The sequence below is a fragment of the Vombatus ursinus genome, unplaced genomic scaffold (genome assembly GCF_900497805.2).
Source record: "Vombatus ursinus unplaced genomic scaffold, bare-nosed wombat genome assembly UNPS02014961.1, whole genome shotgun sequence".
Lineage (NCBI taxonomy): Eukaryota > Metazoa > Chordata > Mammalia > Diprotodontia > Vombatidae > Vombatus > Vombatus ursinus.
The window spans coordinates 1,522,186-1,534,233 of NW_020954739.1; the positions used below are offsets into that span (position 1 = coordinate 1,522,186).

The following is a 12,048-nucleotide window of genomic DNA, read 5'->3' on the forward strand; positions in this document are numbered from 1 at the left end:
CTTTCAAAAATAAGCTAAAAGTACCAGCGCCTCTAACTATCCAAGCTTTTCGTTCCCCTTGGCTACAGGCTCATTACTAGTATTTATCCTTTATAAATAGTGGCCTCCAGAGATGCTGGTACATCTGAGTCAGCATGAGGCAGCACAGGACAACCCTTGAGGGGGCCCAAGGGACTTCACTCATGGAAGATGGGAAATCCCGGAGAGGGTCACACAAAACTAGATTCTCCCTATGACGGGAAAGCTAAAGGAAACAACTGCCGGGAAACGAAGAAGTCATTTTTAAAAGCAGAGAAAATTGGTTTCCCAGAGCAGCTTTGGGACCTAATGGAACATGGAGCATCCTGTCATACCCAGGCTGCCCCCTTGTACCTGGAATGCACTCCCTCCCATCCTCCGACTCTTGGAGTCCCCAGTTTCTTTCCAGATTCAGCTCAAGAGCCCCTTCTGCAGGAAGCCTTTTCTGACTTCTACAGTACCCTTTCTCCAAAATGTTTTTGTTGTTGTTGTTCAGTCGTGTCTGATTCCTCATGAGCTCATTTGGGGTTTTCTTGGCAAAGATACTGGAGTGGTTTGCCATTTCCTTCTCCAGGTTATTTTACAGATGAGGAAACTGAGTCGAACAGGGTGAAGTGACTTGCCCAAGGTCACACAGCTAGTAATGAATGTCTGAGGTCAGATTTAAACTCAGATCCTCTGGACCCCAGACTAGGCATTCTATCCACTTAGCCACTTTATCTTATATTAATTTTGTATATTCTTGTAAATGTACATGTCTCCCTGGTAGAATATAAACTCCTCAAGATCAAAGACTGCATTGTTTTTGTCTTTGTATCTCCAACACCTAGCATAGTACCTGGTACACAGGATCCATTTAACAAATGTTTGTTGATTGACTGATTAATTGATTAATGCTAATAACAGATAGGCAATTCTCATCCATATTCATGAATACTAGAACTGAAAAAAGACCATAGAAAATAGAATGATAGAGTTGCAAATTACCATAGCACACAGAATATTAGAGCTAGAAAGTGCCTTACAATATAGAATATCAGAACTAGAAATTTCCTCAAAACATAGAACGTCAAAGCAGGAAGGAACCTTAGAACATGGAAGGTTAAAACTAGAAAAGGTCTTAAAGTATAAAACATTGGAAGTCAGAGCTGGCAGGGACCTTAGACATGTTCTCAGCTAAAGTGATTCAGAGCCCCTCACATCCCCACTTCCCCTGCCTGCCAGTGAGTAATGCTAGATTTGGGGGACCCCACCCTTCCTGCCACCTTTGACAAGGATGAATTTTGAAAGGGCTCTGGAGATTCTTTGAGTGGGAAAAAGATGAGCAAACTGCATATTTAAGGACTTGGTGATTGTGTATAGAAGTGCAAGACAGTAATGGTGTAAGATCGAGAGGCTTAGACAAGGAAACTCTGGGTCCTATACAATTCCATGATTGTGTGACCTTGCATAAGATACTCTTCCAGCTTTCCGAGCTCCTGTATTTTACAAATGGAGAAACAGAGGTCCAGAAGAGAGAACTGGCCTGTCCCAAAGCAGTTACACAGTGCCAGAGTCAGGACTCAAAAGTAGGCCCTAGGATTCCTTTGTTCTTTTCCCTCCACTCCTCTGTGGATTTGGAGGACACTGGCAAAACCTACCTTTGTGATAGCCTGTGAGCATCTCCTGAAGGGGCCCTCCTGGAGGTAGAAGGAACCCACAGACGGGGATGAGAACAGGATGTGGATATGCATTAAACCACCTCAGGCATTGGTGGCACAGCTGTCCAATGAGTGATGGGTAGAGAGAGGAGAAGGAATAAAGCCGGGCCAGGATCTCCGTGTAGAAAATGCTCTTGTCTAAAAGAAAGAATCACACTTGGGTAGGATTTAGGACAAATAGCCAAGCTCAGGCCCCATGAAAGGATACCCTAAGAAGGGTTTCCTCCTAAAGAAAGTCTTCTAGTTTTCCTATAGGTTGTTAATTATTTTTCACATTCAGTTGTTTCAATCATGTCCAACCCTTCATAACCCTATTTGGGGTTTTCTTGGCAAAGATACTAAAGCAGTTTGCCTTCTCCTTCTCCAGCTCATTTTACAGATGAGGAAACTGAGGCAAACAGGGTTAAGTGACTTGTTCAGGATCACACTTACATCTGGGGTCAAATTTGAACTCAGGAAGATGTGTTCTTTTTTTTTTTTTTTGGTTAGGCAATGGGGTTAAGTGACTTTCCCAGGGTCACACAGCTAGTAAGTGTTATGTGTCCAAGGCCGGATTTGAACTCAGGTTCTCCTGAATCCAGGGCCGGTGCTTTATCCACTGTGCCACCTAGCTGCCCCTAGATGAGTCTTCTTGACTTCAGGTCTGACACTCCATCCATTGCACCACCTATTGCCCCATTATTTTATATAAACATAATTGCCTAACGTTGAAATATATAAGTACAGAGGACTATAATATTAACTCACATTCCTATAGATCTTTAAAGTCTATAAAACATTTTACAAGAACACAAATAAGTATTATTATCCCCATTTTAGAGAAGAAAACTGAGGTCCAGACGTTTAATGACTTGCCCTGGGCCACACAACCAGTAAGTGTCAGAGCAAAGACTTGGACTGAAATGCTTGTGACCTTGAGCCCAACATGCTTTCCATTATACTCTAGCGGAAGAGTTGTAGGGGTCCAGGGGCAAGTAATAGTTATCACTAGTTCCTCCTAAGCAGGGAGAAAAAAACTTTGAAGTTGGAAGGGGACTGGTGTAATAGAGCACTAGGCCTAGAGTCAGGAAGATTCATCTACCTGAGTTCAAATCTGGCCTCAGACACTTACTGGATTTGTGACCCTAGGCAAGTCATTTAACCCTGTTTGACTCAGTTTCCTCATCTGTAAAATGAGCTGGAGAAGGGAATAACAAACCACTCCAGTGTCTTTTCCAAGAAAACCCCAAATGGGGTCATGAAGAGTCGGACACAAATGAAGCAATTTAACAACAACAAAAATATATTCAGTTGATATAGTTTCTCAGGCAGAGGCATCATAATGTAAGTAGATAGAAAGCTGGCCTTGAAAACCTAAGTTCAAGCCCGGCCTTGGACACACACTGACTGTGTCGCCCTGAGCAAGGCTAGGTAACTCTCTGAGAATATAGGTTTCGGGGAAGGTCTCCACCTGCAGTTGGAGAAGGTGTTTCTTCACTTGGGAATTCCCTCTACTAATAAAATCACAGGTCCAGTTCCTTTTCCCTATTGGAATTTTTCAGGCATAGAAGATGCCACATGTACAGAAAGGGCTGGACTTGAACTCAGGAAGATTTGAATTCAAATTTTGCCCTTGGCACTTTACTAGCTGTGTGACCATGGGCAAATTACTTAACCTCTCTTAAAAAACACTCTTAAGGCTTATCTACTAAATTTGAGATTGGGGTTGCAATGCTAGAAAAGAGGTTTTCCATACTTGAGAAATTTCAAGCCCCTAATACACTACTGTAACTTTACAGAAGCATATCTGCCACTCCCCTCCCCAAAGTCCTCTCTTGACAAGGCCTTGCCCAGAGGCGCACAAGATCTAATAAACTGGAAAGCTTGAAGTTCAGATCCCGTGATGAATGGACTGTGGATCTGTTGCCTGTGAGACAGCTTAACTTAGCAAGGTTGCTTAACTCGGAGAGGTTCAGTGCTCCAGGGCTGGTCATCAGGTGATGAATGTGCTGAGGCCTCAGTGGAAGGAGTGCCCACATGGATGAAGCTGCAGCCCTTTGATATCTTTGGAGTGTCTACCATTTGGTAGCATTGGAGTGTCTGTCACCAAGTTACATGTCATGCTGGCAATCCATTTCCTCTCTCTAGACCTTAGTTTCCCTAGCTGTAAAATAAGGCTCCGGCCCAGCTCTTTCTCCTTTGCAAAGAATGGATTCATGTGGGTGAACATAATTGCACATCACTGCCCTCTAGTGGTAAATTATGCCCTTGTTTAACCAGGGTTATAGAATCCCCTTGCCATTCCTCAGAGATTATGGTCCTGGAAAAGAGACGGAATTTTGCTCTCCTCAGGGTTGCAGACTTGACTGTTAGCACCCGTATATCTAGTCAGGGGTGGGGAAGCTGCGGCCTTGAGGCCACATGTGGCCCTCTAGCTCCTCAAGTGCGGCCTTTGACTGAATCTAAACTTTACACAACAGATCCCCTTAATAAAAGGATTGTTCTATAAAACTTGGACTCAGTCAAAAAGCTGCACCCAAGAACCTAGAAGGTCACATGTGGCCTCGAGGCTGCAGGTTCCCCACCCCTGAGTATGCTTATACCTTTAATTAATATATCACATAGAATCTTAGACTTTAAAAGTCCATAAGAGATTATTTAGCTCAATGTCTTCATTTTGCAGATGAGAAAAGGGACTAGCCCAAGGGATTTGCCCCAGGCACCCAGGAGCAGAGCCAGGATTAAATTCCAGGCCTCCTAGTTCCCATCTTTCCACTACACCATAATATCTTTTGCTTTCTTGCTAATAACAAATTGAGAAGTGCCAGGATTCCAGGAGCTGATCTAAGAAGAAAATGCACTGATTTTGTCATGTCAAAAGATATGGGATATTGAAGAGCTAATATTTTGCCATTGTTATCCAAATCACTGATTGAAAACTCATATTAGAAGCTCAACCTAGAGGAGATTTCTACATCTAGTAGTCTAATCCTAATGTCACTTACCCATGCCCACTGCACGATCTATGGTAGGTCTTGAGAGCTGGATGGCATCACGGATGAGGCTGACTTCAGGACAGTCAATGTGTTCAGCACAAAGGGCAAAGTCCTCCAGCATGCTTGTGATTCCACTGGAAAGAACTCTACATGAAATCCAGTCCATGTTCCCTGCAAAGAAGAGTGACAACTTCCAGCTTATGTAGGGGCTAGAAGGCTGAGATGTACCTTCTCCATCCCTTCTGGAACCCTTCCCCCCTCCATCCCCTAACAAAGCCTTAAAGACATTTGACAAGTGGCAAACATAAGCACAAGTGCTCCCAAGAAGTCATAACCCTCCCTCCCTACAAGGGCATTCAGAAGCACATATAGCTAGATGCCAGTGAACTGGTCTGGCTATTTATGTTTACTATAGTGTATGCAAGGCAAGTTGTTTTTGAGACAATATTGTTGGCCTCCACGAGCAAAATACTCATAAGACAATGTTAGCTGGGATATTCCACTACCTCAGTGCTGGGCTATTACCCTTTATTAGCTGTTTGTTTTAGTCAATGTGTCTCATTAGGAAGTGACCCAATGGAACCTGGCCAGGTACAGGGATGACTGAGTGGGGAATATGTTGGTCTAGCTGTGAGCACTGAGGAAATCAGAAAAGAGTCCTGCACAGGTCAAAAAAGGCATGGTGGCCACCACTGATAAGGCCTGGGTAAGGGCAACATTTCTGAGAATGTAGTTCTGAGTCACGCTTCTTTTTTTGACTCCGAGAAGTTTTGTGATGTACCCTCACATCAGATGCCAAAGGGCCAAGCCTTCAGGGGCCTGCATGGATTCTTGTGTCTTGTAAGATCTGGCTAAACCTTAGAGCTTCCTGGGCACCGAAAGAGGTGAAACTAATTAGACACCCAGATTCTGGTTCTGGGTCAGCTACGAACTTTTCCTCTCTGGGACTTAGTCTCTTCAACTGTAAAATGAGGGGTAGAGATAGATGATCTCTAAGATCTCTTTTAGATCTTATATTTTATATTTTGTGTCCTAAGGGCCCTCCCAGCTGTGACATCCAGTGTTCTTAGGGCCCTCCCAGCTCTGACATTCCATGTTCTAAGAGCCCTTTCAGCTCTGACGCCCTGTGTTCTAAGGGCCCTCCCAGCTCTGACATCCTGTGTTCTAAGGACCTTCCCAGCTCTGATACTGTGTTCTGTATTTGAAGGTATATTTCTGTTCTTATTATCTGATTCCCATTTCTCCATCTATAATGATTAATTCTTCCAAATAGGGAAGCTAATATCCTTACCCAGCACATCCTTCTTCAACTCTTCAGTACATCCTGAATTAGCCAGGTGACTGGGCAATTCACTCAATTTCCGAAGATTTGCAACAGTATCTGAAAACCAGAGGGGTTGAGGTGCAACCTGGAAAGAGGGGAGGAAAGGGTTACACAGGAAAACACAACCCTGCAAATCTCATTCAAAGGAGCATTACTGGGGAATCTCACCTTCCTGTCAAAGTTCAGTGGTTTTCCCAGGAGGGGCAGAGATATAGGTTTCTTTATACCCTGACTCCAGGCTCCAGTGAAGAATTCAGATAAGAGATGATGCCTCTTAGTTTTCTCTTGTCCTGATAAATAGCGTTCCTTGACCACTTCAGTCAGTTGTCTTAGAAAAAGAGGGACCAGTGGTGAAATAATATTAATAGCTGACCTTTATATAGGACTTTAAGATTTACAAAGTGTTTATGTACATACATCAAAATTGTATCCTCACAACAATGTGGGAAAATGTGGAAGAAATATTCAGCACTCTAGGCATTACAGGTTGGAAGTCTGTCAGAAACAAATTTATTAAGGAATCCTAAATATCTCTACTTAGGTAGAGAGAAATTTAAAGGGACAGAGATCCATCTTGCTTTTGAAAGTCTCTCTGATCCAAACTATTTTCTTCTTTGAATGTATAGGGCTCAAGAACAAAGATACAATCCTATAATCAAGATTAAACAAGAATACAAAGTTTAGGCAACAGTTTTGACTAAGCAGAACTATACTAATAACTTTTGGGTACTTTGGACAATCGTTTTCCTAAAACTGTTTAATCCCTGTTTAATCACTCCCTCTGAAGATCCATCCTTCAACCTGGTCAAAGGTGAATTCATTGTGTTAATTGAATTAATCAAAAGACCTTCTTGCTCTTAGTCTAATCAATTCTTGGTAGGATTACTTCCTAGTTTTATCAGGGCTTTGCTTTTAGAAACAAGTTAGGCTAGGAAAAAGACATTTTAGAACTGATAGTTAAAGAAAGACTATTGAGGTTTACCATTAGGGTTAGACCAAGTTCAAACTAAAATACAGTATTAATATTATTTTGTAATATGTAATCCAAAGAGGGGAGCAGAGGGGACCCTAGTATGCTTCCACATCTGTGAAGCAGACATTCCAGCAGACATTATTATCCCCATTTTACAGTTGAGGAAACTGAGGCAAACAGAGGTTAAGTGACTTGTCAAGGTCACATAGTCAGTGTCTGAGGTCAAATTTCAATTCACGTCTCCCTGATTTCTATCGTTCTATCTGCTGTGCCACCTGGCACAGCGGATAGCTGCCAAATAAAAGCCCAATTTAGGGAAGGGATGAATTCAAGAGTTATTGTGGAAACTTCTTTCAAAATTCAACTCAGGTGCCACTTCATATATGAAACCTTGCTTGATCCCCTTATTTGTTGTCAACGCTCTCTCCCTCTGGGATTACATCATATTATTTTTCATATATTTTGTATCTATTTATCTGTATACATCTTGTTTTCCCCAAGTAGAATGTAAGCTCCTTCAGAACATGGATTTATTTTGGCTTTGGCTTTGGCTTTGTATATCAGCACCTCGTACATACCTAGATGATTAATAAATGTTTTTAATTGAATTGGATTAATGTAAAATTGCCAGGAATTGGCAACTAGATTAGACATGTTGAGAATGAAGGAGAGAGAGAAGCTTAAGATGCTTTTGAGGTTTCAAACTTGGGAAAGTGGGAGAAAAAGAGGTATTCAGAAGAGTCAGTCATTTCTATCATCAGTGGCCCTGATATGCTATGATAATGTCAGCAGCAGTTGCTGGACTATTACAAACAGAATTCCATCCTCCCCCCCCCTTTCTTTTTAGCAAAGCACTTGAGATTCTGGTCAACCCAGCCATTTGGCTACCATTTTGTCTACCTGTGAGCGAGTCCAAGGAGCATGAAGCCATCTGCAGATCTCTTCACCAAGCAATCCCCTAGGTCCCGACGGAGCCTCACCCACAGGAGAGGAGGAAAACGAAGGGCATCTTTGCTAGGAGGAGTCCACTCCCGATAGACTTCCATCAAAACCTCATCATCCAAGGATAAGACATCCTTCAGCTCTGCTTCTGACAAGCCGTATCTGCCAGAGAGGGGTAGGGTTGGGGAGGTGTGGGGGTGGAATATGTCTGAACATCTCCTGAAGGCCTCTGGGCAAATCACCATTTTTTATGATCTGATTTACCAAAAAGGGCTCAGCCAAACCACAGGGAAGTACATGTCTCCTGTTCTAAGAACACAGTGCTGTGATGTAGGGAAAGTATTATCACCACCATTTTACAGATGAGGTCACTAAGGTCCAGAGAGGTAGGAGTGACTTGTCCAGGGACACACAGCTAGTAAATACTAGAACTCTAGAATACCCAGATCTCTTGACTCTAATGTCTAACACTCTTTCCACTATACCAAGCTGTCTCTCAAGAATGGCCCTTTGAGGAGTTAGGATTACAGCCAAAAATCACCTAACCAACAAAATTGAGTCTAATCCTTCAGAGGAAAAATGGATATTTAATGAAATAGGAACTTTCAAGCATTCCTGATAAAAAGACAGAATATTCCTTAAGTGCCTACTTTGTGCCAGGCACAATGCTAAGCACTAAGACAAAAAAGAAAAAGCTCCTGACTTCTAGGAGCTTATCAATGCTGTATTTTCCCATTTTGTTAAGTTTCCAGATGTATAAATTGAGGTAACTTATACACACAAATGAATACACAAAATAAATATGAGATGAATTTGTAGAGTATATACTACCAGCTTGGGGGAAATCAGAAGAGTCTTCATGTAGGAGGTGGTACTTGAGCTACATTTTGAAAGAAACAAAGAATTCTAGGAGGAAGAGATAGAGAAGGCACATATTCCAAGCATGGAAAACATCCTAGATCCTCAATAGTTGGGTGTATGGTGGGTAAGTATGAAGGCAATGGAGAGATAGGTTCCCTCCTTCTGCAGTTGGTCAGAAGATATAAACCTTAGATCTAGTGTCGATCCCTGCAGCGTTTTATAAGCTGTGATGGTAACGTCCTTGTAGATCTAGAAATCAGATTGGCACAATCCCCTGACCAAGTAATCTCTGCTTAGAAATAGAGAGGGCTTGGGGAAAAAACCAATGGACTCAGAGTCTGGGATGTGAACATAATTAAGGTCCTTGTAGCATTTGACACTGACCACCCCCTCCTTATGTATAATCTTTCTTCTTTGGATTTTCATGACATTGTTCTCTCCTGGTTCTAGGTGATCCTTGTTGTTCTCCTATGCTGGATCACCATCTGTGCCCTGCCCCCATTTGTGCATATATCCCAGGTCTCCAATTAGAGCCCTATTATCCTTGTTCTGTACATATTCGCTCTCCCAAAGATCTTATCATCTCCTATGGATTCAACTATCATTTCACCACAACTCTCATCTCTCCCCTAAACTTCTCCACCATCACCAGCTGCTTTCTGAACCTCTTTACTCAGATGTCCCATATGTATTTCAAATTCAGTATGTCCAAAACTGAGCCAATTCTCTTTCCTCCTAAACCCATCCATCCTCCTAACTTTCCTATTTCTCTCAAGGGAACTACCATTATTCCCGTCACTCACATTCTCAACTCAGGAGTCGTCCTAGACTCTTCTCATTTAGCGCGCATATCTAGTCAGTTTACAAGTCTTAAGGGTTCTATCACCACGACGTTTCTCAGATCTCTTCCCTTTCTCCATTCACGTGGCCGCCACTCTAGTTCAGATCCTTGTCTCCTCTCACCTGGACTCTTACAAGAGCCTTCGAATTGGCCTCCCTGATTCCAGCCTCTGCCTCCATTGTATCCTTCACGTAGCTGCCAAGTTTATATTCCTAAAATATAGATCTGAGCATGGCATGCACCTGCCTGAGAAGCTTCAGGGACTCCCCATTGCCTCTAGAACAGAAGACAGCGTCCTCCTTTTGGCATTTCACACACTTTACAATCTAGCTCTATCCTTCCTTTGCAAGATGATTCATTACACACCACTCCCCCACACACTCTACGTTCCAACCAAACTGGGCTATTTGCTGTTTTCAAACCCAGCGTTCCCTCTGCTACCTCTGTCCATGCCTAGAATGCATGCCCTCCTCATCATCGCCTCTGGAATCCCTCAATACCCACAAGGCTCAGCCAAGTACCGCCTCTTACACAAGTTTCCCAATTCTCTTGTTACTTCCCCTCCCTCCAAAATAATCACCTGTCTGTGGACTCTGAGTACTCACCCCTTAACACAGTGCCTGGCACACAGTAGGCGCTTAATTGTTTGATTGATTGATTGATTGATTGATTGATGACTAATAGTAAGGGAAAGTGTTTGTGCGCGTGTGTTTGGAGAGGTCCGCACCACTTGGGACCCCAGTTCCCTCATCTCCGAGATGAAGGGGCTAACCTGGGTGATCTTTAAAGTCCCTTCCAGCTCTAAATCTTATGATCCTACATTCTTTCTGGCTGGGTAATCCAGTCCTGTGATCCCACTTTCTACAGCAGAGGTTCTTAACCTTTTTTGTCTTGGGTAACTTTGGCAGCCAGTCTGGGGAAGCCTATGGGCCCCTTATAAAAATGATGTTGTTTAATGAATAAAATAAAATACATAGGATTACAGAGGAAACCCATTATATTCAAAATATAGTTATCAAGTTTTTTATAAGTTTTTTTTGGGGGGGTGCAATTGGGGTTAAGTGACTTGCCTAGGGTCACACAGCTAGTAAGTGTCAAGTGTCTGAGGTCAGATTTGAACTCAGGCCCTCCTGACTCCAAGGCCAGAGCTCTACCCACTGCACCACCTAGGTGTCCCTTAAAGTTTTTTTAGAAGTTCACAGACCACATGTTAAGTTATTGTTCAATCATATCCAACTCTTCGTGATCCCAACGACATAGGATACTGTCCATGGGATTTTCTTGGCAAAGATACTGGAGTGGTTCACCGTTTCCTTTTCTAGTGAATTAAGGCAAACAGAGGATGAGTGACTCACCCAAGGTCACACAGCTAGTAGTGTCTGAGGTCAGATTTTAACTTAGGTCGTCCTGACTCCAGGTTCAGCATTCTATCTACTGCACCACCTCTCTGTTCTCAAAATTAATGGCTTTTTAGCCTTGGGTGAATCACCTCACTGAGCCTTTGTTCCCTCACTTATAAAATCCAAATGATAATCATTGCAATAGTTTCACCTCACAGAGAAGATATGAAGAAAGCAGTGTTGACATCAAAACACAGAGACACACGATTGTTATTATCCTAATGATTCTCTGGGAAGCCTAGTAAATGGAGCCCTAGACTTCCAGTCAGGGTCACCTGGGTTCATATCTCCTCTCCAACACTTCCTAGCTGTGTGAGCATGAGCAAGGCCCTGAAGTCTTCCACATCTGTTTCCTTATCTGTAAAATGAAGATTATAAAATGCCACCCTTATAAGGTTGTTATAAAGATCTTAAGTAAAGTATTTTGCAAACCCTGAAGTGCTATAACAAGGTCAGATATCATTATCATAACTTGTGGCTGAAGTCACGTATGTCTATGTTGTGCAAAACGACAATGGTGCTTTGTAAATCTTAAAGCACTATATAAATATTGTTGTTTTTATTATTATCCTCACCACTCCGCATGTTTTTTCCCAGTAGAAACAAAAATTTGTAATTGTTACAACTAGTAAAACTTGATTCCTCAGAAGTTTTGACTCTCCTCCAGATGACCCATATTAAGAGCTAAAATTAGATGCCACTCAGCCTTCACCGTCTGTTGGAGGTGACAGTCAATTTAACCTTTCCCTCACCTCTCTCTGTTCTCCATCCATGCTAGGACATAACTCTTCACTGATCTTTCTGGTCGTATTCGTAGAGAAACAGTGTTGAATGACTTGTCAAAGTTGTTTCACTTTCGTGTCTCTGCTGCCTGCTATCTGCGAGACCTTAGGCAAGTGCCTTCACCTCTTTCGGCTTCATTTTCCTCATCTGTATAATGGGAGAATTGGATTTGCTGGCCTCTAGAGTCCTTTCCAACTGTATACCCATGATATCATGGTTCTGCTCTGAGGT

General features: G+C 42.5%; 1 protein-coding gene across 1 annotated transcript in view; it reads right to left on the reverse strand.

Annotated features, from left to right (window-relative positions):
* The window catches only part of NWD1 (NACHT and WD repeat domain containing 1), a 78,211-nt gene that overhangs the window by 43,558 nt on the left and 22,605 nt on the right, over window positions 1-12,048 (reverse strand). Inside the window, 5 exon segments of the mRNA XM_027845413.1 lie at window positions 1,659-1,856; window positions 4,703-4,864; window positions 5,985-6,102; window positions 6,186-6,345; window positions 7,891-8,094. Of these exon segments, the coding sequence (XP_027701214.1) occupies window positions 1,659-1,856; window positions 4,703-4,864; window positions 5,985-6,102; window positions 6,186-6,345; window positions 7,891-8,094 (842 nt within the window).